We start from the raw sequence: 25,898 nt of genomic DNA on the forward strand, positions 1-25,898 counted from the left end.
TCCCGTTATGGAGCGAAGATCCCGTCGCGACGAGTCTGGCCCGCGCGCCAAAGAACGCTCCCGCTCGCGCGGTGGAGCCGCGCCGCCGCCGCCGTCGTCAACCACAATTACACCCGCGTCGCGTATGGCAGACCGGCCCAGGTTTGACTCTCGCTCGCGTAGCGATCGAGCCCTGGGACCGGGAGCCGAAGACAGTGTAAATAAAAACATTTCCTACGAACAGCTCTCGTCGCGGTATACGGCTGGCGTATACCCCGACGCAGCGGCCCCCCACAACCCCTCCCCCGCGGAGGAAATTAGTGACCAACGCGGAACATCGCGTACGACCTCGGATGTAAATTTAAATGCAAATTTAAATATAAACTTAAGTGAAAGTGTAAGTGCCCACGGTGGCGATTTTAGGCCGCAGCTCTCGTCGCGGTATACGGACGACGAGAGCGCCCTTGTCGCCACCCCGCACCGACCTCAACCTCATCAAATAATAAATCCTGTAAGTAAAGATTTATCAGACCTATCTTATCAAGGCGACAACCCTGCCCATGGGCGCGATCCTGAAGAGCTGATCGCGTACCTAGAGGGCGACCTGCGGCCTTTGCAGCCCGTATCCGCGCGGGCCGGATATGAGTTGGATGCGTTTTTTGTTGCGCAGACAATCATAGGCCGGTACGCAACGGACGGGCTCGCACGTGCCATGTGCGAGTACCTCTCACAGACCCGCAGGCGCCTACTGGAGCAGGGTGTCATGACATCGCCGGTATCAAGCGACGAACACAATGCGCTCGCCGAAGCGAGGCGAGCGCATAATTTCTCCTTACGCCGCCCGCCGCCGCAGGACTTTTACGAGGACGCCGCCGGGACGGCGCCCAAGCGCATGTGCGCACAGACGACGCCGCCATCTCCCGCCATATGCCGCCATCGGATGCCGCCGCAACCGCAGGCGCCGTTGTCTCAGAGAGACCCGAGCCGTCGTCGCCTGGCGGATGCGCCCATGGGCATGACGCCCACCATGGCGCCCCCCGCACCCCATCAAGTGGCGGCTCAAACGGAGCCGCAGGTCACGGCGGACACGGATTTATCGACGACCGCCCCGCCCATGGGCACGACGCCCACCACGGTGCCTCCCGCACCCCCACAAGCGACGGCTCAATCAGCGCCTCAAGACGCGGCGAATTCGTACGCCGCGACGACTGCATCGCCGGCAGTAGCCCGCCGGCCCCCCCTCGCACCCCTGCCCCCCGCCGCATCGAAGCCGAAATATCCGCCGTTTGTGATCGAGTCCCTCCCTGACTGGACGGTACATGTCAGGGAGATGAAAAAAAGGCTCGGGCGCACGGTCAACGCGCGCGCTTTTGGGCAGGGGTTGAAAATCATCCCCGAAGACGAAGAGGAGTACCGTGTGGTACAACGGTACCTTGGGGAGTTGGAGAGTAGCGGCGTCAACGTCGTTTACTTCTCCTACTCCCTACCAGCTGACAGGCAGCTGAAGGTGGCAGTGCGGGGCGTTCCGGCGGACACGGAGCCCGAGGCCATCATGACAGAGCTGCGCGACCTCGGGTTTGAGCCGGAACACGCTCAGCCCATACGCGCCAGGAAGGGTAGACCGGGGTGTATCTTCCTAGTTATTCTGCGCCGCACCCCCGACCTCACCCCCGCTATATATGACATCAAGGAGTTGCTGTGTATACCGGGGGTCACGATCGAGTCCTGGCGGGGCAAAAGGGGCCCCGCCCAATGTCACCGGTGCCAAGGATTTAGACACTCTTCGCACCAATGCCACCGGGCCTTAGCCTGTGTGAGGTGCGGGGAGGGACACCACGCCACAGACTGCCCCCTGCCAAAGGGGGCAACGCCGAAGTGCGTCAACTGCAAGGGGGCGCACCCGGCGAACCATAGCACGTGCCCTGTGCTAAAGGAGGAGGCGCGCAATAAGCGCGCAGGCACAGTGGCACACACCACACGGGGCATGGGCGCCTCGAAGGCGCGTGGCGCACATGGCGCGCCTGGCGCGCCTGGCGCACCTGGCGCAAGTGGCGCGCGGGGCGCGCATGGCGCGCAGAGCGCGCGTGACGCACATGGCGCGCATGGCGCACCTGGCGCTTCTGCCCGTGCACCCGCAAAGCATGGAGACGAGCCGCGCACGCATGCGCAGGCTGAGCCGCGCGCCCATGGGCAGCACGTTTCGTACCATCGAGATGTAGACATCATCTCCTACCCTACGGAGCCCCTGCGAGGTCAGCGCAGGCGCCCCAGAGGTAGGAGAGGTCGGGGGGGGTTGCAACCCCCCGCCCCCCCGCGCGCGGAGTTTTCTGCGCAAGCCGAGGCTGGCCCCAGTAGGGCCGCCGCCGACTCCGCTCCAGCCGATGGAGCCACCAGAGCCGCCGGACAGCGAGCCGCACGCCCCCACAGTGGGGGCCCATTGGGGGGCCTGACGCCTTCCATTGAGGCGGCGATCGTTGAAGCGGTTGACAGGGCGGTCAACGAATTGATGGGCGCCCTATACCCGCCCCCGTCCGATCATCGTGCAGGACGCCGAGGGCGCAGTAGAGGCGTAAGAAAACAAAGAAGATGAACTTACGCCTCCTGCACTGGAACGCCGCAGGCCTTCGGGGAAAAGGCCACCACCTGCGTCACATCTTGCGTACCCAAGACGTGGATGTGGCGCTCATCTCCGAAACACACTTGCGCTCCACCGACCGCCTGAGTGCTGCGGGCTACTTCGTCTACCGCGAAGAGCACCAGGCGATCACCGGGGCGCCCATACGTGGCCTGGCGGTACTGATTAGAAGGAGGATTCCTCATCGTGCCATCCAGGCCACAAATCACACTGGCATCCTGACGCTAGGGGTAGAGCTGGAACTGGGTGGCCAGCCCACAGAAGTGTTGGCCATCTACGCTCCCCCTGGCTCTAACTTCATCCCGGCCGAATTGGAGGCCACGCTCAAACAGAGGCCAACAATCCTCGCGGGCGACTGGAATGCCAAGCACATCAGCTGGCACTCGCACTCCAACAGCCCGCGGGGGATTCGACTTCTACAATACGCCGAGACCCGAGGTTACACCGTGTGCGGGCCAGAAGACGCGACACACTACCCAAGGATAGACACCCACAGGCCGGACATCATAGACTTGGTGGTACACAACCGGCCTGGCCTCCACCTGGCGCAGGAGGTACTGATGGACGAATTCCAGTCGGACCACCAGCCAGTGCTGTGCATCGTCGCGGGGGCACCATCCCCGCCTGCGCGCACCTGCAGGGTCACCGACTGGAACGCCTTCGAGTCCATCATTGGAGACACCCCTGCACCCGGCCCACCGGACATGACACCAGGCGCCGTTGACGACATGGCGGAGTCCATGACGCGGCAACTCCAGGCGGCTCTGGCGGAAGCTACCACGACGCGTCCGCCGGAGGTCATACGCCCAGACCTCGCTCCCCACGTGCAAAGACTGATAAAACAGAAGCGCGCACTCAGGAGGCAGTGGCAGCGCAATCGCTGCCCAGTGCTGAAGACGCAGCTGAACCGCCTCGCCGAGCGTGTCAAGGCCGAACTGGCGACACACGCGCGGCGCACGTGGGAGCACTCTCTGGGAGAGGCCACTACAGAGCCTACTCGCCTCTTCCAATTATGCCGCCGTCTCTACCGGACTCCAGAGCCGAAGCGTCCACTGTATGACAGCAACGGCGTCATCACCTACAATGACACCGATCGGGCCGAAATCTTCGCCGAACACCTCCAGCGCCAATTCTCGCCGAACACCGCGACATCCCCTGCGCGTGTGACTGAGGTAGAGAGCGCTGTCGAGGCCCGGTTGTCGAGCCCGATCCCACCTGACGAAGCCGGGATCTTCTTCTCGCCATCGCAAGTGCGGAAGACGATCCGAAGACTGCCGCTGAAGAAGGCCCCAGGACCGGATGGCATCACCCACCAGGCGCTGCGCCATCTACCGATGAGGTGGATTGTCGCGCTGGCGCGCCTTTTCACGGGAATCCTCCGGACCCTCCACTTCCCGAAGACCTGGAAAGAGGGCAAGGTGATCCTAATACCGAAGCCCGGGAAGGACTCTACCCGACCTGAGAGCTACCGGCCCATCACTCTGCTCTCGACGCAGTCGAAGCTGTTCGAGAGGCTGCTGCTGCAGAGGATCCAACTTTACCTGCAGCCAAGGCCCGAACAGTTTGGCTTCCGCGGCGAGCACAGCACGACGTTGCAGCTGACGAAGGTGCTCTTCACTGCAGCCACGGCCCTGAACAAGAAGAACGCGGCCGCAGCCGTCATGCTGGACATGGAAAAGGCCTTCGACCGTGTCTGGCACGATGGCCTCGTGTTGAAGCTCGCCGAGTCTCCACTGCCCCGCCGCATAGTCGCCGTGCTCCGCGCCTTTCTCACTGATCGCACGTTTTTCGTAGCGACGGGAGAGGCTGCGTCGAGACCGCGACCTATCACGGCGGGTGTACCACAAGGCAGCGTGCTGTCTCCAATCTTGTATGCCACGTATACTGACGACGTCCCGTGCCCAGAAGGGTGCACCTTGGCCCTCTACGCAGACGATACGGCGTACGTGGCCACATCCCTAAACATAAAGCACGCTGCGGTTAAGCTCCAACGCGCTCTGGACCTCCTGCCAGAGTGGCTAGAAAAGTGGAGATTAGCCGCCAACCCTAACAAGACACAGGCGATTGCCTTTGGCCAGAGTAAGTTGCCGCCGCCCCTGAGATTCCTGGATCAGGACGTGCCGTGGAAGACGCCGGTCACATATTTAGGGGTCACCATAGACCGGCGACTCACAATGCGGCACCATGTCAACAGGGCAGTAGGGAGAGCCAAGGGTGCGACGTACGCGCTCTACCCCCTACTCTACGGCAACTTACCCCTCCGAATCAAGCTCGCGCTCTACAAACTGTACGTGCGCCCACACCTAACGTACGCGGCACCGGCGTGGTACTCCTACACAAAGGAGACCCACCGCCAGAGACTGCGCGCCGTACAAAACATCAACCTACGACGCGCAGTGGGGGCCCCCCGCTACGTTAGGAACACCACCATAGCGCGGGACTTGAGGATGGAGTCAATCGACGAGTTCGTCGCACGGCTCGCCAAGGGGATGTTTGATCGAGCGGACGCCTCTCAACATCCCCACCTCAAGGACATCGCGCCGTGGCACTCCAGGCCACCAGACAAATACAGGTATCCGCGTGAGCTATTCTCCGCGGATACCTCAACCACCGGACGTGACACCAGGGCAGCAACCGCGGCTACGACCGCTGGTCGCCTCGCTGGGCCTCCCCCGGGGCCACCGGGGGTCTCACCCGGCGGAGCTTGACCGCGAGCCGCGTAGCTGCCCGATACCAACCATTGAGACACCAGGGCCAAGTCGAGAATACTCCTTGGCCCCAAACCACCGGATTGACACCCCGGAATAGACCCCATCGGCTGCGCGCAGCGAGTTGAGGCCAACGTCTCCTTGCGCGCTGCAGCCCCCACCAAGAGGAGAAACCTCGACCCCGTACCGCCCTGTATTAGCAGGGCGCGAGAAGTCACACCACCCGAAGGGGGCATAGCCCCGAACGGGCTTAAACACACCCCTCTAGAGGGAGTGTGTAACAAAAACAAAGAACGGAATCTATTACAGAGTCGTTTTTGTAGAATGCCATGGTTTAGTCATTCACCAAATTTTTGGGTTACATCTTCATAGTTACTGCGTATCTATGCTGATGTAGTGATAATATAGGGATGTGACATTCTGCAATAAAAATCGATATTTTTATTAATCGATTTTTTCCTAATTTTTGAATGAATTTCAAAATAAACACCGTAAATATTTTATTTTTCATGGTTTTGTTAAATTAAAATAAAACAGAAATTATAAACACAAATTAACGTTTAAGAATAATCAAAATCGAAATTAACTTAATCTCGTTTTGATAGATTTTTACGTGAAATTTGATAAATGCTGAGTGTATGCCTTTTCAGTAGCACATTGCAGTATTTTTGTTGTCTTATTAATTGTATGTAATCTTGTGCTGCTGAATAAATTTATTTTACTTTTAAATTATAGTGTTCCATTCAAACTTGAGTTTTTATAAAATTAACTGGTTTTATCATCCTTTCGATGTTTTACAAAAAAACATCAATGCATCGAGTACATCAATACATCCTCAAAGCATCGGATTCAATGTATCGCATTGTAAACATCGATGTATATCGAATATCCCTAATAGTTCGAGGTCCGGGTTATAAAAGACCAGACATAATGTCGGGAGGTGGCAGATGAAAAATCGACTATGATTGATTTTCAATTATAAAAATAATCGATTATTAATCGATTATTTTAAATATAAATAATCTTGTTGGAACGAAGTTATGGCGCGTTGCGAAAGGGGGATGGACGGAATAAATTTAGACCAAAAGTTGTAACGACACTTTTTGCTATAGTTGTTCTATTATATTTTCGATTTTGCTATCGCCAACGTCCATACCACGTTGAATATACCGGTTCTCGTCCGATCACCGAAGTTAAGCAACGCGGGCGAGGTCAGTACTTGGATGGGTGACCGCCTGGGAACACCTCGTGATGTTCCCTTTTTTTTTCGTAGCAATAAGAAATTAAAATTATGTTTGGAATCACTTAATCTAAATTAGTCGTAATAAACGTACACACGAATCCCTGTACAATAATAATTGCGGGGTCTGAAAAAAATGTTTCAGGAAAATGTCATGAAATTCTGCGAATTCAAAAATTTGCGAACTAATATCACAACGAGAACAGCTTATAGAGATGAACCAGATGAGACTGAATTAAAACATCTGAACCACGAAATACGAAATATGCTTATTAATTGTGCCACTTAATTTATATTTAGGTTATTTTACTATTTAATGGTAGTTTTCCAATTACAGCCATGCGATTCTGTAACTCACTTTTCGAACTCACACATCGGTTATCGCATCGGCGGTCGCTCTCAAATCAGTCGTGAAGCAGTCATTTTATGATTTGGCATTCTGATAAGGTGGGAGCTTGTAGTTTATTGTTTATAAATTAATCGAAAGGAACTTCGTTCTATCCGGGTGTCCCTTGACACCTCTCAAGTTTTTTAATAATTGTATACTAGTTGAGAGTTAATTACGAGGCAGAAAGAATTTAATTCATATTTGAAATAACCTCTAAAACAAGAAAAGCTTTTAATCGATATTTAGAGGTATTTGATGTCGGTTCTAGGGGGAACAATCAGTTGGACTCATCACCAGCCTGTGGTTGTGGGTTTGAACCCCAATCGTGCTCTGAGAAATTGACTCCAAATAAATCAGTGCAATTGAACTGTTTTAACACGGCGTAAACATTTTGTTAATACAGATTATATTTTACAAACAAAAAAAAAGGGTGCGTGTACTTATGTACGCGCGTAAGAAGTTATACTTCTTTGGCATTATTAAAAATAGTTTTTGATTGCATGCCAATAATTAATTACAATTAAATAATCAAAGACTGGAAAAGGAGTCATTATAGTCAATAAAGTTCAGTTTACATTTGAAATAAATATTTATTATTATTCTCTTACATTAAGTGTAAGTCCAATTCCGTAGCATCTACCGTGGGCAACTTCATTCTGTCAATTTTGTGTCACGGTGCGCGCACATCGTAAAATTTCACTCTCATCAATTTTTCATAACGCGCCTAAAGAAGTATAACTTCAAAAAGTTGTAATCAATCCAAATATTTATTAAGACCCTCGTGCACTAACACTAGGGGGAGCCATTCATATGAACTTAATGTCAAATTAAATCATAAGTATAATCAAATTATCTTCCATGGGGATGACGAATTAGCTTTTATTTTTAGGGTGATTTTAACGTTAGTAAAACAAACGTACAAGCCAAGTTATTAAGTAAAGCACGCGAAACGTCGGTTAAATTTAAAATTATCTTAAATAATTGTAAATTTATAAATACATAACTTTAATTCGGTTAAAAAGTTTTTTCTTTATACTAGCAATGCGGTTTCTCTTTCGTAGATACGGTGTGGTAGTGGAAATTCTACTAACTGATTATAGATATATTTTTGTTATCATTTTACTTAGTTTTCTTTGTTGGTTACTTCTGTAGGCGCATGAGGGTAGAGTTTTTTTACGGATGAAACGCAATAATAATATTAGCGTCACGAAGATATGCAGCGTTTTTGTCGAAGAAAAGGGAGAGAGCGATGGAGAGAGAGTGAGAAAGGGCGAATGCCATCAAGCAATTAGCCATGGAGCGAGAGGTGAAAGAGAACTATAGTGAGATAGATTGAGAGAGAGAGAATAAAATTACACGCTATTGGTTGATGTATTCGTTTATAAGATACAAATTAGAACTTTAGATGGAAATTCTGTCGCATAACGTCAGACTTGCACGTTACAAGTAGTAGTTCATGCACTTTTTTTTTACAAAGTACACGTGTCAGAAGTGAAACTTCTTTGGCAAACTAATCGTTAAGTCTTGTTCATATTTATACAAATCTAAAACTTTAGATTTCCGAGACTTAAAGGGGGGGAAAAGGGAAGATATGTTACGAATTTAATTGTCATTAAAATATTGAAAATGTCGAAAATTAATACAAATAATACATTTAATTGATTTTTTCGATAATAAAAACATGCGACATCTTAATTTACAATTCGTCAATTGAGATTTCAATAAATTATTTTGCATAGAATATATTTAGTATTTTTCGTAAATTCTCTTTCCGAAATTTTAATTTAAAAAAAAAACCTCTTTCTATAAGGTGCACCCTTCTCTCTCTCTCAATCGCTCTCTCCCTTTTCTTCAACAAAAACGCTGCACATCTTCCTAACGTTTCCGTAATATTTCAAAAATACGACCTAAATTTGTTTATAAATGACACGATAATCAAAAAGAAAGTTTAGTTTGGAACGGGTTTATTTTCAATTAATTTTAATAATTGTGCAATGACTAAACATGATATGGGCGTTACTTCTTAATAAAGACATTCCTGTGTAGTACGAGTTAAATCGTTTAGACATTCGTTACGATACTCGTATGGAGAAAGAATATCTGTGAAGGGGCTCCGATCATACTGAAGGAAGTTAGGATATCAATCAACAAAAAAAATAATGTATAACCAATCTAGTCTAAACAAACTGTATTACTATTATTTATTTATTTATTAACACTTCGTTGCATATACATTAATATAGTACAATTGACATAATTAAATAAAAAAGAGAGCAACTGGCGGCCTTATCGCTTTCGAGCGATCTCTTCCAGGCAAGCACTTTGAGAAAAGAAAAAAAAAAGTATTAAATTACATAAGGTATGCAAGAAGTGCAAAAATACATGTATTAAATATAGTTGTTTAGAAAAAAAACTAAGCAGGAACAAAAACAAACTAAACTAATAAAGGATACATGAAAAAAAAATATTATTTATTACACGAGAATGTAAGTGCGTGCTCCTATTTCACCATGCCTCCTGCTGATAGAGGACAAATCTTTGTTTTTAATTTATTTAATTATTATTAATTACTTAAGATGTCATGTGGAACATGGTTTAATGGTTGCAGCTCCTTACAAACGTTGTGTAAAACAAAAAACTTGGCGATTAAAAGAGTGGCGAAGAGTTTATTAGTATTTAATATGTATTTCTTTATAATAATTGATACAAAAAAAAATATTAATGAAACAAACTATTTGATATGTTTTTAATTTTTTTATTGGGGTGATTTAAAAATATAAAAAAGGGTGCGTGTACTTATGTACATACGCGCGTAACAAGTTCGTATACTTCTTTGACTTTCTTTATTTTTTTTTTAATAATTAATAATAAATATTGAACGTTAATAATTTAATAATATTTTGTATATTATTCAATTATTAATTAATGATAATAATTATTATTATTTATTATTTTATTATATTATTCATTCAATTTAATAACTTGTTTGTTATGTTATGTTTCATAACCTTTTAACTAAGCTAAATTTCTTTGAAAAAAGTAATTAAAAATCCTTTATTTGTTTTAAACTTTAAAAGGTACTTACAAAGGTCATTATGGTCATTCAAAATTCTTGGCATAGCTGCTAACTTCACGCATACTCTATTTTTTACTTGTAGATTTTTTTCGTAACGTTTAACATTTCTTAAATTTTTCACAACGCGCCTAAAGAAGTATAACTTCAATAACCATTTTTTTAAATTGCATTAATATATGCAATTTTGATCCATAACTAAACGAATAAATAGAGAGATAGGCAGACCAGAATGGGAGGTCGATATAAAAAAGGTAGTGGGTTTAATGTGGATTCGAAAAGCTAGGGAACGCCACGATTGTAAAACTTTAAAGCTTTGTCGAAAGACAAGCTGTAAATAAATAAATAACCATTTGCCGATAGATAATAGCTATTATATTGCTTTAAGCATATTTGCTATCATTTATTACAAACAAAAACACACAAAATAAAAATCAAAGAAAAAAAATATTAAATAGAAAACATAAAAAAAATCCCTTTTCCCATTCGGTTCATCTCTAGTGTGTAATGCGTGTGGAGCAGACCGTTCCACAGCGCTGGTCATTCTGCCAGCGACCACAGCAGCTAGTTTGCGCCTCAGTCGCAAACTAAAGAATGTAATAATACTTAGTAGAAAATAATAATAATAATATTAGTAAAAGTTAGCAGTGTAAGTAATGAAGTCTTGTCTAATCGTGTGTAGTAAATAAAATAAAATTAAAAGTTAAAAATAAGAATAATTGTTAAGAAGTAGATAATTATTTTTTTACGGGCGGATTAAAAACTAGATTTGGTATCTTATAGCTGCGACTAAAATTTGATTTTAATTTGCTATAAGCTGTAAAATTTAAACAGCTTTTTTATTTTATTCTGTGTATTAATGTAAATTAATTAATGTCACATTTGTATGTAGTATAAGATCCCGCTATACAACGACCTTCACCGAGATGCTTATTTAATTAAACTTATTTTATATTTAATTTAATATGTCAATAAATATAATCCATATGGGTTGCCTAACAAATTTCAGTCCAGAGTATGTTTAATTAATATTTAAAAAAAAAAATATAATTTGCATGTAGTAAATTTTTTGAACTTTTTTCAATCAATATTTTTAATCAGGGTAGTATTATATATGTATCACTAAAACCTTCTTTTATACTAAAGATGTATATATACTTTAGTGTCACATAAAAAATATACACATAAATAATTAATTGATTAAAAACCACCTAACTTTTGCATATTCTATGGGCTTCATACTTTCGATTGGTATAGAATTTATCTAATAATCATACCGGTGAAATGTTTAAAAAAATATTTTTTTTTTAAATCAATTAAAAATACTCTGGACTGAAATTTGCTAGGCAACCCATATGGATTATATTTATTGACATATTAAATTATATATAAAATAAGTTTCATTAAATAAGCATCTCGGTGAAGGTCGTTGTATAGCAGGATCTTAGACCAATAGTGGAACCTCGATAACTCCAAACTTCGTTAAGTCGAAATCCTTAGTAAGTCGAAAAAAATGGCCATTCCCTTCCGCTGAACCCCTAAATACGAATCTCGAATTATTAAGACTTTGTATCTCGAACAAAATGTTATTTCCCTACGAAGTATGGATAAAACATATACTCTATAACTCGAATTTCAAAAAGAATACTCCGTAAGTCGTGGTACAGTTTACTTCATTAATATGTAATTCGTTTTAATATGTAAAAAATATACACTACAAAACTTATGTTGAATTGTTATTCAAGTTCGAAAAAAACTACACTTAGAAATCGCGCCTCTGTAAGTCGAAATTTCAGCTGTTAAATCATATGTACCTCGAAGTTCTTTTTCGAAATCTCGCTAACTAGATGTTTTCCCGTTCCCTTGACATTCGAGTTATCGAGATTCCACTGTATTTAATTGTAATTCTTTCCACTGCAACATATTATATGTTCAAAGCAACGCAAATGAACGTTTTCATGTGAGGAAATTGCACAGGGCGCAGACTGTTCACCAATTAAGAAAAAAAAACAAGAAACATACGGAAATCTGAGGTCAAGACCTGTACCACTGGTTTATTTAGGTCATTGTGAACATACTTATGAACGTAAACAATTGTAACTCGTAATTAACTTTTACTGACAGTCTGACTAGTTTTTAATCCGCCGAAAAAAAAAATATTCTTATTATACACTTTTAATTTTATTTTATTTATTTGTGAAGTGATGGGGATTCAATTTAAGATTAATATGTGATATATATAGAAGAAGAATGGAGGAGTACTTAATAAACACCTTTTTATGTAGAACAGGGGGCAACCAGGATGACTCTCAATGCCAGAGAGCATGCGTTGCCGGCCTTTTCGGAATTAGTACTCTTTTCTTGAAGGACCCTAACGCCCGAACGCAATAACCTATCTCAATGAATTTTTGACCATCTGAGATAGTAATCTTAGTCTAAATGTTGTAATATGTGTGCCAATAACCAATCGACGGATTGTAATAGCCATCTGTCGATACTAGCTTTCCATGGGAGGTCGTTTCGGTGTCTGTGGATAGACCTTTGTATGAAAATGACAGTTGACGAAATCTCGATTTCAACAGTTTTTTTTAACACATTTTAACTTCACCAGTTTTTTTATTTTTACAAACATACATACATACAATTTTTTCCTCTTTATACTATAAGTATAGATAGAAACGTAACCTACTTATTAATTTAAAAATCTTTTTTGTTACAGAAACGGGCTAAAACTCCGCCAGATGACAGATGGCCGCCATCTTATACAGATTATTTACACCCCAAATGGCGCGATTCAAGATTGTGAATACATCACAGATGCAAAGACAACAAGAAACTTTTTAAAAACACTACGAAGAGAATTGAAACTGGCATTAGACGAGGAAGCATTCAGAATAACTGAAAAAAGAAAAAATGTCACGGAAGACGAACGGTTTTACCGCCATTTTGGAAACATGACGTTTCGACTTTTGACAGATGGCGAAATGTTGCCGTCTGACATCGCGTCGTGGTTGGATTATGACAGATTAAAAATGGAATGTTTTGAGCGGCACGAAGAGTTAAAATACATGATGGAGAATAAAAATAAATACACGGAGCCGGCGCTAGCGAGGTAATGAAAATGTATTTCTCTAATACCATTGATCTCTTCCGCATTGTGACTAATTTCACATCGCTTTTCATGTGACCGCCAACTTTTATGTCTCTTTATCTTCTGGAATATCTCTTCTTCAACAAATGTAGGACGAATTTATGTTTAAACCTTAAACTTTCATTCTACTTTAAGGTAAACATTTTCTCGCTAAAAGAAATTAAATGACAACTCTACCGCAAAAACCAACCGACAACCATAATAAGTATCGCGGAAAAGTAAGTTGTACTACTATTTTATGGCAATACAGCATGAGATTTCAAATCTAATCTATGACTATGGGATTTACTTGTTACAGCTATCTGTATCATTCATTTGACATATCTCTATGGTTGAAAATAGCGATACATCAACATTTCATTTATATATTTAAAAATACTTATGAATTCATTTAATATTAAATGATAAACGTTTTTTTATATATTATGATTCATTTTGCATAAAACCATGATCTGTCAAGCACGACCTTCATCATAAGTTGAAAACTTTCACGAAAAAGGGCTTCTCAAATATACACAATTTATTTACATAACATAGTAATTAATATGCTAAGTAAACATATATTGTAGTGCTTTCCATATAAAATATATTTGAGATTCCCTTATGTCATCCGTCAAATTGACATTCACCGCACGTTCCCGCCATTTTAATCATGACAAATGACAGGTCACGGCGTTCATTTCGGGAGAATTTCATAATGCCCGGAACGAAATGGTGCGGTGCCGGTCAATTGGCTAGCACCTACAACGAATTGGGCCAAGATAGGAACGAGGACAGATGCTGTAGGGCCCACGATAACTGTCGGGTCAATATAGGGGCATTTAAACGAAGATTTGGATTGTTCAACTATAGGCCGTATACGATTTCACACTGCAAATGTGATAGGAGGTTAGTTTTTTTATCTATGGGTTTTTGGTCTTTGGGTTTGGTTTGTGGGTTACCTGTTTAGTCGGCTTGACAGTTGACAGCTCAGAGTTGTGGGAAACAGTTGACAATTGATTTGTTTGTTTTGGGAACCGCTTTTGCTGTATATTTTGCTAAACTCTGGGGTTCAACGGGATGATACCATTTTGTCCGCTTTATGGTTTTCGTGTTCATTTATGGGTTATATATGTCAACGTAAAATTGTAAAAACCGTTAGATTGTAATCTATCTCGCGAGATTGTAAACTGTCGAAAAATTGTGAACTCAACGTACTGCTTACAATTTAACGTATTATTATTCGGTAGATTATAATCTATCGAAGTGAAATCGTCAAATTGTGAAACGGTACGCACCTCGCGCGCTGATTGGTCGGCTTTATATTAGACCGTTATATGTCCATAGAGTTAGGAATGAAACAAGGGTATTGGTCAAATAAAATGAATGCACTTTAAAAATTAGTATTCATTACTTAGTAGGTAATCAATAATTCTGACATCACATGATGAAAAAAAAAATATATCAAATTCTACGTTAACATATATACTATGTTGACTACGTGTTTAAATTGATATAAAGCAAGATGGGAACATAGGTCTGTGGACACGGCAGTGCGTCCGCCAAGTCCACCAAAAAACCCACTAAGAAACACTGAAATTCAAATTCCAATTTAAAAAAAACGAATAGCCCCCTTAACAATGAAATTGCCCCCTGTGGGGTATGGGCTCCACGTTAGGAAACACTGGGTTAGATAATAACGTAATACCTTGAATGGCTGAGGAGTTTGAATAGCAGAAGGAGTGTAAACCCAGCCCCACAGTCTCCGCGTCATGCGTAAACGCATTTTCACTTCATTAAAAAAATAATAATTATGTAATCAATTAGACAGAAGGTCCCTTAAATAGGGATGGAATAAATTGACCGACGTGGTATAACATGGATCTCACTTTTTACTATAAAATAACTAATTTGCGAGGTTTTCATGGCATCTTCATTACGTCAACATAACGTCAATGAATAATGAGAAATATAGACTACAGACTCATTCATAGACACAACTTTTGTCTGACAATTGAAGATCCAAATTTCGTTCAAATTCCCGTAATTAATTCAACTCTAAAACGGTTCTTTCAAAAATATTTTTTTTTTGGATTCATTGGAGTAGCTCTCATAACGTAACTACTTCAATTCCAAAAAGTTATCAGTAAAAATGTCGGCAGTACACCGTCCCCAAAACTTTGGACAGAGACCGGTGGAAATAGATCCGCTTCAGATGCTTCCTTGCTTACCACGACGCTCAAACATGAGCTGCCAAGATAGAGAGAGAGATTCAGTTACGATTTTATTACAATAAAACGGTAGCGGATATAAAAGAAAGAAGCGTGCGACTTTATTTATTATTGTCAAAGATTTTGGACACCATTTTGAATTATGGCAACTATTTATAGCGCTATTATCTGTTAATCTGTATCTGTCATCAAAAATGTCATCTGTCATGTGTCATCGCGCTCTCATTTCTGAATCTAAACCTTACGATTTTTACGTGAGCTTGACCAGTTTGGGTCAAATCTGGTAATTGAAATTTGACCCCCTTCCTGTTGACTGATCTGAAATTTGGTACTCACCATTAGTACCGATGACAATATAATATATACATTGTAAAGCGCAAATTCGGCCCCACATGGGGTACTGGTCTCTCCTCTGGGTGGGAGCTCCCCAGTACCATCTCCTTCCGCTTGACCTATTCAACGAAGAGCGAATCGAATCGCCAACGACCAGCCACTTTCCATGCGGCTTGATCTCTTGGCGTTGCGTAGAGATGTCTCTCTGCATCTTCTTCCACATTTACCATGGAGAGTGTTCAGAGGAGTTGTTTGGATTATATACCTGCAGCTGAGTTTCATCATCGGACGTCAAGGCAGAATACCATCCGTATCACGTCGACGTCCGTCGTTCCACAACTGAACGTTTCTTAAGGCAGTTTTTGCGCACCACCACTATGTGGAATCAGCTGCCCCCAGTATTTCCGAACCAATTCGACTTAGGGTCCAACGATGTAGGTTATTTATCACTTAATTCCTCAATATGGGTATCAAGTGAAAGGAACTGATTAGTAGATTAGAGTTCTCTATGAAAATCCAATATGGCGGCCGCCAATGCCAGAGGGTTAGCGAATGCGTTATCGGCCATTTAACACGCTCTATTTGAACTTACATTTCTTAAAAATTTTCTTTCCACCGAAGCGAAGATTAGTTAAAGAATTAATTATATAATATTGTAAATAAAAATTGTCTGGAGTTAATTAATTGTTAAATACAAAGCGATAAATTGTTCGAAATTCTCTTTTAACTGATATTGTAGTCTTTTTTCCAAAATGCCAAATTCGTATACAAAAATATACAACAATATAAAATATCCAATCGATCAGACTAAAGCACCAGCGGTGGTATAAGTATTTGATTCTTAATAATTCTAATACGAAACTTCTAATAAATAAAAAAAGTGCGTGCGTACAAAGTACTCATGTCAGAAGTGAAACTTCTTTGGCAAACTAATTTTTAAGTCTTGTTCATATTTATACAAATCTAAAAGTTTAGATTTCCGAGACTTAGAGGGAGGGAAAATATGTTAGTAATTTAATTTTTATTAAAATATTAAAAATGTCGAAAATTAATACAAGTTATAAATTGATTTTTTTAAATTTATTTATTCGATAATAAACGTGGCATTTTAATTTACAATTCGTCAATTGAGATTTCACTAAATTATAAAATACTAATATTTTATAAATTCTTTTTACGAAATTTTAATTTTAAAAATATAATTTCTATAACGTAATTCGCCCTTCTCACTCTCTCCATCGGTCTCAATCGCTCTCTCCCTTTTCTAAGACAAAAGCGCTGCACATCTTCGTGAAGTATTCGTATAATTTTTGCGCCTAAAGACACTTCACTTCAAAATACCTGGTCAGCCTTGCGACTGTAACTCTCTTTTCGAACTCTCACAGCGGTTTTCGCAGCGGCGGTTGCCGCTGTGTGAGTTTGAAAAGTGAGTCACAGAATCGCAAGGCTGTTGGCTATCATTACGCCTGAACGCCCCTCCCGTTCCCCGTCTCCCGCATCGTGTGTAAAAACCAAAATCGACAATAATTGTTACCTTTATTTCTAAATTTACATTTACTACCAGTTCGCAAGTCAAGAGCGTAGAGCGGGCGAGAAGAACTGGCAAGACACTCTCCGCCACTCTTAATCGCCAAGTTTTGAGTCATACATATTGTTTCAACTGGCGCAAATCAATCATTTAAATAATCGTCAAATTTATAAAAAGCTTTATTGATTAATTTACGTTTAACGAGGGTTTTGAATTTATTCAGTGATAATTCTCTAATTTCGCTTGGGAATAATAAAAACGAATACAATTTCCATATAAGGAGTGGTTTATCTTTCGGAGCCTGGTTGGTCGTACGCTTAGATTTGTTCTGTTTCAAGTATTATACTGGTGAAAAGCAGCTTCGCCCGGGCGATTTAAGTTACAAAAAATTCATCCTAAATTTAACTTAGGTCCTCATAGCCCAGCGGTCTTATTAAGTGGCAGCTAGGTGAGGGGTACCGGGTTCGATTCCCGGTTCGAGGGCAAGTTTTAATTTAATTTAAATTTGTTATCGGCCTTTGGGAGGGTTGTGCGGTACCGGGCGAGTGCCTAAAACCGTACATTGAGCATATGATCGAATTTCTAAGGCAAAAGCACGAATTATAAAAATCTTATACTTGACGCTGGCTAATGCACAAACCGTGCCATTTAAAAAAAATTAACTTAAACAAACATGCAAAATAAAGAGACATAAACGTTGACAAAACAATCGGAAGAGATCAACTGTCACGCACATGAGTGAAATGTCAAACGTCAACAGAAAAAAGCGCGACGCGATGGACATACTGCGGGTGCCCGGCACAAAATGGTGCGGCAAGGGCTTTTCGGCAACGCATTATTCGCAGTTAGGAGGTTACACGCGCACAGATAGATGTTGTAGGATCCATGATCTGAGGTGTCCGTTCTGGATTGGGGGGATGGAGAAAAAATACGGCCTTTACAATTGGAGAGTCAACACACTGATGCATTGTCGGTGCGATGAAAGGTTCGTACATTTTTTATATATAATCTGTGTTAGAATATTTTGTGTGGTTTGCTTACATGTAACGCTGACAATTGGTACTCTTCTTGTACTCATTTCCCTTATAATTTATTGTTATTATTTATTTTTGAAGTTATACTTCTTTTGGCGCGTTAGGGAAAAATTATGAGAGTAAATTTTTTCTATAGTTAGTGTTGATTTAAATCTTGTTACGCCAACGAAGTATAACTTCTAACGCGTGTACATAGGTACACACGCATGTTTTTTATCCTTGTTTTGTATGTTCTGTGTGTAGGGTTGTGTGTGTTCTTGTAAATTTATGGTAATGGTTTCAGTTGTGTCCATACAGGCACATTAAGTAACTAATGAGTAACATATGAATTAAAAATATAATATATGTAAGGAAGTGATTTATTTTATTTATTTAATTATAAGTAATCTTACAGCTAACATACATAATATTACAAAACAAACACTTAGACAGTACAAAAAGCCAAAACAGATTACATAGATAAACAATATTATATACGAAAAATGAAACAAATAAGCGCATCAATAGACAAAACTATATACAGAAAACTGAAATTTAATATTTAAAAAATAAATAATACTTAATATAACTTAAACAAAATTCGAGTCTTCCCGCCTCTTCAAATATTTTCTCACATGTTCTTTGGTGAGGTGAAAAATATCAATATCCTCATAATGAGTGTCATAGTTAGATAAAACCCGAAACATTGGTGAATTATGCAGGTAATTCGAGTTCGTACGAGGCACATGGAACAATTTTGTGTGTCTTGTCGCATATGGAGAAGGATATAATATATAATAAACCGTAAGAATAAAAATGGATATTATATTTGTCCTTGTGTACCTTTAATGTTAGCATTTCCTCGCTGTATACTTATTCCTTGAGGAAGCACAAGCTCTGGGTTCACCGGTAGTACCACGGGCAAAGGCCTACCCCATTGTCCTCCATTTTTCCTTATTGTATACCAATCTCATCCAGGTGTTAGTCTTTCCAGCCATTTCCATGATTTCATCGGCCCACCTTTTAAATTGCCTACCTCTGTTTCTTTTATGGCCTCTTGGTTGCCAGTGTTACAATTTTGCTCCATTTATCTGCTCCTCTATTGGTATGTCCAGCCCATTTCCATTTTAGTTCTTTTGTATGCAGACCGGATTTTAATAGTAATGGTCAAATCTTGAGTATTAAGGAAATATTCGTAGCATTAGACGCGTTGATATCTTTTCTATACAATATAACTGCGTTTACTCGAACGTCTAAGCGTTAATAATAATCTACACTACATCTTCGAGATTTACAGCAATTTATCCCCCCCCTCCCTTATCTTGTCAGCAATAGTAAGCAAAGCTCTCAAAAATAGTACAGAAACGTATTAAATTTTCGAAAATCCTCGAAAATGCATTTCGTTTTCAAGCATAGGTACACAATGTGTGGGTAATTTAAAAAAAAGTAAATAATTACTGTTGACGTAATCACCTAATAAGAACGACCCCCGAGTCGTTTTTGAAGTTCTTTAGACGCGTTATGAAAAATTGATGGGAGTGAAATTTTACGATGCGCGCGCACCGTGACACAAGATTAACAGAATGAAGTTGCCCACGGAAGATGCTACGGCATTGGACATAATTTAAAAACAACATTCGAATAATAATAGAATTTATTTTACACTTAATGTAAGAGAATAATAATAAATATTTATTTATTAAATTTTTCAAATGTAAACTGAACTTTATTGACTATAATGACTCCTTTTCCAGTCTTTGATTATTTAATTGTAATTAATTATTTGCATGCAATCAGAAACTATTTTTATAATGCTAAAGAAGTATAACTTCTTACGCGCGTACATAAGTACACGCACCCTTTTTTTATAGAAGACACTCTAAGGAAGGGAAATAACCAGAATTCATTAGACATAACGAAAGCTAAAAAACTCTACAAAAAACTTTAGTCCCCAAAAGGTTTATTAATAGAGTCATTACAGAGGTTTCGGTTAGATAAATGTTTTATATTGCATATAAAATGGATAGAAACAGGATAGCTGTCGACGGGTCGATTTGGAACAGGAGTGGCGTGGAGTAGTTATTTTCGGAATGGTCAAAAGTCAAAATTTTGAAAATATTTAAACTGGCGTTAGCCCCAAAAAGTTACGTGTATGGGGCCGATCAAGTATTACGTAAACAGATTATTTGCAATTTAAATACATACAAAATACATTTTCTTTTGCATACTAACCAATTGTGGAATCAATACCCGGTCTTACCTGGGAGATACGACCTTCAACTGTTTCTTCCTCAAAGGCCTGTACACTAAACTCAAACTCAAAATATCTTTATTCATATAGGTAAACAATTGATGTTACTACCAGTTCGCAAGTTAAGGGCGTAGAGCGGGTAAGAAGAATTGGCAAGAAACTTTCCGCCACTTTTTTTAATCGCCAAGTATTGAGTCATACAAATTGTTTGCAAATCCCAAGGATTAGCATCATTTGAGTATTCGTCAAATTTATAAAAAGTAGTTCCACAACAGCGTTTTCAAAGGCAGTTTTTGCCGCGCACCACCACTATGTGGAACCAGCTGCCCACTGCAACAAAAAAACTGGGTGTTCTTGGGCTGCTATGACTGCTCTTTTTGGGCGTCCCATATGGTTGTTTCCTATAAAAAAGATATTTATATCGCAATGCCTCTACGGATTCCTAGTCCCAAATGACAATTATAAAAAGGTCCATGTTATCTGGGATTCCTTCTAATTGGAGGTCATAAATTCAGTGCACATGTACTTGATTGACAATTATTTTTTTATTGCTTTTCTTAATGTCCCTAGACCGTGTCCAAATAGTTTACGACCAAACAGTCCAGTTTTAATATAAATAATAAATAAATTGTGTGAGCTGTGTTGGCCTAGTGGCTTCAGCCTGCGACTCTCAAAAAAAAAATGTGTGCGTGTACTAGGTGTACACACGTAAGAAGTGAAACTTCTTTATGACCTTATTTTTCGAAAAATGATCTACTTTACGCAACTTAACGAAATTGGTTAAATAAAGTTTAACAAAAGGCTTTTATTATCATAGACATGAATACAAATACAATTATTTCATTTTACCTTATTACTACTAAGATTATTACAGAATTTCATTAATTGTAATAGAATTATTACTATCATTGTTATCGTTATTATATATTTTTGTTATTAATGGCTTCGAATCTCTTCGGATCAACCGTGGTAGGGACAAGAAAAAGATGGCGCGTAACCGAAAAATGTGACAATTTTTTATATTTGTGTAAATTTTTTCCCAACGCCGATAAAGAAGTTTGACTTCAAAAAGCAACATGGCGCGTAACCTGCTACAAAATTTCTCCCATACGTCGATAAAGAACTTTCATTCCAACGCCGATAAAGAAGTTTGACTTCAAAAAGCAACATGGCGCGTAACGGAAAAATGTGACGCGTAACGAAAAAATGTTACACTAAATTTTTTTCCAACCCCGATAAAGAAGTTTCACTTCAATAAAATAAAATATGTTTATTATGGAACATAAGAAACAGTTAACACTTATTCCACGTCATTAAATTACTAATCCCTACTCATCGGCAAAGAAGACAGAGGGTGTAGGCCGAGAGAAAAAGCCGGCGTAAAAGCTCTCGGTACTCTTTTAAAATAGCAAATCATCAAACAACACTTATTTTAAAACAAATATCGCAAATTAATTAGAAGTAGCCTGTCTAGCACTAGTCCCAGGCCCTTTTATCAACTAGATAATCGTTAACTTTATAGTAAGCCTTTTTACACAGCTTTTCTTCAATACATTTCTTATTATTAAAAGGCAGAGATAAAAGAGCCTCTGGGATTTTATTAAAGAAGAGTATCCCTTTTCCCAAAAAAAGAGTTACTTTAGATAGTCTAGCACGGGGAAATTGCAGCCTGCGTTTGTTCCGACTATTAACATTGTGCGTATGTTCTATTCTAGTAAATTTATCACTATTTTTATATACATAACATAATATTTTCATAAATATATTGTGATGGAAAGATATATTAATTTCCTTGAATTTACCTCTCAGAGATTCTCTACATTTTAAATTATAGATTCTCATCCCTGAGGTTCCCTCACGATGTTTTCATGTCTAATGTCAAATGCGCGGACCGAACCTACGACCTCAGGGATGAGAGTCGCATGCTGAAGCCACTAGGCCAATACCGGTCCTCTACCAACAGTGCTCACTTCAACTACTGAATTTTACATACAAAAAAAAGTGTGTGTGTGTCAGCTACGACGCACGATTGGAGTTTACTCCTTACGAACGATAAAATGGCGATAATGTTCTGTCGCTGTCGACCATATTTTCATACTAAAGGTGGTAAGAATATATGTTTTTATAATATAAATGTTTGTAGTAGTAATAAAACGTACCTACATCATCTATGCCCAAATAGGATTTTCTTTCTGTGACCAAAGTTACCTTTATAGTAAGAGAAGAATAAGAATGAACAATCTTTTTAGTTTTAATTTCACTGACCATTACTATTGACAAAACTCTATGGCACGCTAGACAATCTACTTTTATTTTTTACACCTGTCAACACTGACAATGTTGTAACGTGGCTGTCAAAACGTGAATTCAAAATAGAAAAGTCTGCTGTCTGTGTAATGTATTCCATCTCATTCTCTTACACGTTCAATCCTACAGATATGTATGTTTGTCTCTTTCTACATAACGCCTCAACTTTTCGTGTTACACTTGATTTTACTCCTCATAAAATTTCCGTAATTAATTAATTATAAAAAAATATTAATTCGCACCGACTATCTTTTAATAAGAACACACAGTTCCATAAAAGCCTTTACAATAAAACGAATGCTAACCTTTAGATTTGAAGACGATGAAAAAAACAAAGACACGCCAATTATTTTTAGTCAAATGTATAAACAAAAGCGTTGCGAGAGGTTTTCTTCGAAGGCCTTAGAGGTTTTTTATTTGTATTAAAAAGCTATCAGCACTGACAGGCAAAAAGAATTAGCTGAATTACAAACGCTTATTTATTTATTTATTTAATTATAAATAATCTTACAGCTAACATACATAATATTACAAAACAAACACTTAGACAGTACAAAAAGCCAAAACAGATTACATAGATAAACAATATTATATACGAAAAATGAAACAAATAAGCGCATCCATAGACAAAACTATACACAGAAAACTGAAATTTAATATTTAAAACAATAAATAATACTAAATACAACCTAAACAAAATTCGAGTCTTCCCGCCTCCTCAAATATTTTCTCACATGTTCTTTGGTGAGGTGGAAAATATCAATATACTCATAATTAGTGTCATAGATAAAACCCGAAGTTTTACTTGACTTAATATCTCTTAACCCCTAGATGAGGCAGATCAGATCTTCAGTGAGCCTCCATCGCGTTCTTGAGCCTCGTATTCCACCTGACTCCAAGTTGTTCCAGCTTCGGACGCTGACATTGCTGGTTCTAATCGCCAGCTTGGGGATATGATTGGAATCTCTTCGGAGTATATGGCCTATACATTTCCATTTGCGTCGCTTGATCTGCTGGATATTCGGGGTTGCTCGGCTCTCAAAGTAGCTCGTTAGGGATCGTTCTGATTCAGTAGACACCCAGAATACGAAAAAAAATGGGTGCGTGTACTTATGTACACGCGTACAGAAGCAGTAGAACCTCGATAACTCATACATCGGTAACTTAAAAACCTCTATAACTTCAAAAAATAATATGTTCCCTTTCCATCAGAGCCAAAAAACCTCCATAACTTAAAATACGCAACCTCTGTAACTTAAATAAGTAAGCTCTGAATTGGCCCTCAGTAACTTAAAAAAATGTTTCCACAACCTCTATAACATAAAATTGTTTGTCAATGAGTCATTGTGAAAGAGTGTGCAAATCAAAAGGTTTCGGTATTTATCATTTATAGAGCAGTGTAGCAACATAAGAGATAATGTATTTTCGTCTCTATTTGTCATTGAAAATCAAATCGATTTGGAAACTGTGAATTGTTTAAAACAAAAGAAAATCACATAATCATTTTTTAAGTAGTCTAAACCTTTAATTTTTGTTTTATTTTTATGTAACGAGTGCAAATAAATAAATAGGATTATTTCAATTTCTTTATTTTATTGAACCAATCCTTCTGACGCATTCGAGTAAAAATAGGAGTAAAGGTACATACATACATATGTACATACCTACCTCTATATTAACCTATCCCTAACATAGACCCTTGATAACTTAAAACCTCTATAACTCAAAATATTCTGTGTGTCCCTTGGACTTTAACTTATCGAGTTTCTACTGTATATATAAAAATAGTTTTTGATTGAATGCAAATAATTAATTACAATTAAATAATCAAAGACTGGAAAAGGAGTCATTATAGTCAATAAAGTTCAGTTTACATTTGAAAAATTAAATAAATATTTATTATTATTCTCTTACATTAAGTGTAACATAATTCCTATTATTATTCGAATGTTGTTTTTACATTATTTCCAATGCCGTAACATCTTCCGTGGGCAACTTCATTCAGTTAATTTAGTGTCACGGTGCGCGCGCATCGTAAATTTTCACTCTCATCAATTTTTCATAACGCGCCTAAAGAAGTATAACGTCAAAAAGATAGCGGTTGACGATGTCTTACTAATGCATTAAATAAATCAATGGTGGTACAACCTTTTTAGGTCTGGGCCTCAAATTTCTGAATCTGATTCATCAGCCTTCCTCCTGTGCCTGACACATGCCGTCGACTCTTTGGGTCTAAGGCAAGTTCGAGCGAATGTTAAATGCGCACATAGAAAGAAAGTCCATTGGTGTACAGCCGGGGATCGAACCTACGACCTCGGGGATGACAGTCGGACGCTGAAGCCGTCAAGACAGGCCAACACTGCTCATGTTTTAACAGATTTAATAATCTTCTAAACATGAATCCGCGCCATCTAGTGATAAAATACTGAATCAAACAAAATTTATTTATTTTTATTAGTAACCATAACAATCAAGTATATTGTATTTACAATGTTATTAACCTACAAAGTAATAATAAAAATAGAGAAAAAGGCAATTAAAACAAATCAAAAAAGTTTGGTCTCTGTGGCAGTAAACCTTTAACGCTCGTCACCGGTACTGTCTACCAGGCGCCAACTTAAATCTTTACGTACACTACCTTTCACACCATCACAGAACACACACGTATTTAATAATTTTTATTTTTTATTGATTTTTTCCTTTTTTTAATGTTTTAACCTTTTTAGTATACACTCGTATATGTATTACATCTTTCGCTATATCTTAAGTTCAATTGTTATAAATAAATCTTCTGTTATATGTTCGTACTCCTTCTGTATCTAAATTAATTAGTAATTTTTTTTTGAGCAATATATGGCGTTAGGCGTGTGCAAAACGACATCTTAGAATTATATAACATTAGGGTTTACATGACATTAGGGTGAAGCCACCTAGGACTACATGAAAACATACACCACCCGAAGGGGGCATATGCCCCGAACGGGCCAAAGCACACCCCTATCGTGGGAGTATGTAACAGTAACCACGATGAAGGTTTAATGAATAGTATTGTCTTTGATTGACATAATCTTTACACATTTAA

The 25,898-nt window shown here is 39.8% G+C and overlaps 1 protein-coding gene and 1 pseudogene across 3 annotated transcripts in view; both read left to right on the forward strand.

Moving 5' to 3' along the window:
* The window catches only part of LOC125058326, a 109,444-nt gene that overhangs the window by 64,731 nt on the left and 18,815 nt on the right, over nt 1-25,898 (forward strand). The window contains exons 3-4 of one of the 3 annotated variants that reach the window (XM_047662392.1): nt 12,743-13,135; nt 13,841-14,062. In XM_047662392.1, the coding sequence (XP_047518348.1) occupies nt 12,743-13,135; nt 13,841-14,062 (615 nt within the window). Of the gene's footprint in view, nt 1-12,742; nt 13,136-13,840; nt 14,063-18,005; nt 18,231-25,898 lie in introns of all 3 variants that reach the window. The other 2 variants (XM_047662390.1, XM_047662393.1) reach the window with 2 other exon arrangements.
* Nucleotides 6,465-6,582, forward strand: LOC125058984 (annotated as a pseudogene).

The sequence above is a fragment of the Pieris napi genome, chromosome 18 (genome assembly GCF_905475465.1).
Source record: "Pieris napi chromosome 18, ilPieNapi1.2, whole genome shotgun sequence".
NCBI classification, from domain to species: domain Eukaryota; kingdom Metazoa; phylum Arthropoda; class Insecta; order Lepidoptera; family Pieridae; genus Pieris; species Pieris napi.